This window comes from Fopius arisanus, unplaced genomic scaffold (genome assembly GCF_000806365.1).
Source record: "Fopius arisanus strain USDA-PBARC FA_bdor unplaced genomic scaffold, ASM80636v1 scaffold00091, whole genome shotgun sequence".
NCBI classification, from domain to species: domain Eukaryota; kingdom Metazoa; phylum Arthropoda; class Insecta; order Hymenoptera; family Braconidae; genus Fopius; species Fopius arisanus.
The window spans coordinates 3,721-5,036 of record NW_011887830.1 but is presented as its reverse complement, the minus strand read 5'-3'; the positions used below and the strand labels follow the sequence as shown (position 1 = coordinate 5,036).

Genomic DNA, 1,316 nt, shown 5'->3' with positions numbered 1-1,316 from the left:
ATACATTCTATTTACAGTAATAAACAATGTTTTAGAAAGAACTGATACAATATTTTTACTGGGTAAATTGTACATCATATGGCTTGCGATTAGCTCTCATGATTTTCAAATATTTGGTGTATGTTGATTAACAATATTGGTGGATAATTGTATTGTATAATGGTAATTATATTAATGTTTGTTAAACTAAACTAAGTGTTAAAAGAGAAATAGTGTTTATATTTCAAAAAACACACTTTTTAGCTAGTCCAGCACTCTAACCGCACGGCCACTACCGTCGGTCAATTTATAAATATATTTGGTACCCTCGACTAATAATTTTTTTCTTCGTACATCAAGATTGAGAAAATCTAGTCATTGAGCGCTGACTTGCTCTCTTAGTAGCAGGTATTTTCGTGTAATGATGACGAAAAGATACTCATATGAATTTAGCATATTCTATGAAATAAATTTTTTCATTTCCTGGATGATTTCAGAGACGGCCAAGCGATTTGGATGGACGAGAACATCCGCTTTGGCAAGACAGATCGTTGTTCAACCTTCAACAATCCACCACTTTGCGCCAGTGGTGATTTCGAGATTAGGGTATTGGAGGTTTACGGTTTCGCTGGGGCCTAATAAACCGGAAACAAGAGACTAAATAAAATATCTCACCCTCCAATTCCCTTCAAAATGCAACTGCCATTTATCAACTCTCTATAATCTTTGTCTCGTCATCTTGTCATCGATGTTTCTATTTCACATATACATAACGATGTACGCAAAAAAAGATTTATTGTTCGTGTAATCCTCTGTTGCTTCGATATATAGTATTATTGTGCGTGATATCGCTTCAAATCACCATCTATTACTCATTCAGAGTTCATTGACGAAGAGAACAAGCCGAAATGAGAAACAATTTTCTAAAAAAAAGTACCATAACAATGGAGAACATTGAATTTGGATTATTAGGTCCAGGATATTTGCTTTATAGAAAAAAAATTCCAATATTTAACGAGAGATATTCGTGGGAGCAATGGAGATTCAGATAGTGTAACAGATATATGGAAAAAGCAAATGTTCTCGTCCTAGTCACTGAAGAATAACGAAAATGAGAAATATTCAATTACCCAGTGAAATTGAATTGTTAATTACGCTTCCTTCGTTGTAGTTGTAGAGAAATTGTTTTTTATTTATAATTTGTAATTCAGTGTCGATGTTTTTTTTTTTTTTCATTCTCATGGTGCATATGCCTAACAACGTTATGGGTAATAAGGCTGTCAGTAAATGAAATGACAAATGATTGACAAGATTTTTCAGCAATGAGAGAACGGAGA

General features: G+C 33.4%; 1 protein-coding gene across 1 annotated transcript in view; it reads left to right on the top strand.

Annotated features, from left to right (window-relative positions):
- Positions 1–1,316, top strand: part of sky (GTPase-activating protein skywalker) — a gene marked incomplete in the record, with an annotated part of 40,067 nt that overhangs the window by 35,725 nt on the left and 3,026 nt on the right. Inside the window, 1 exon segment of the mRNA XM_011311597.1 lies at positions 477–1,316. Within this exon segment, the coding sequence (XP_011309899.1) occupies positions 477–618 (142 nt within the window).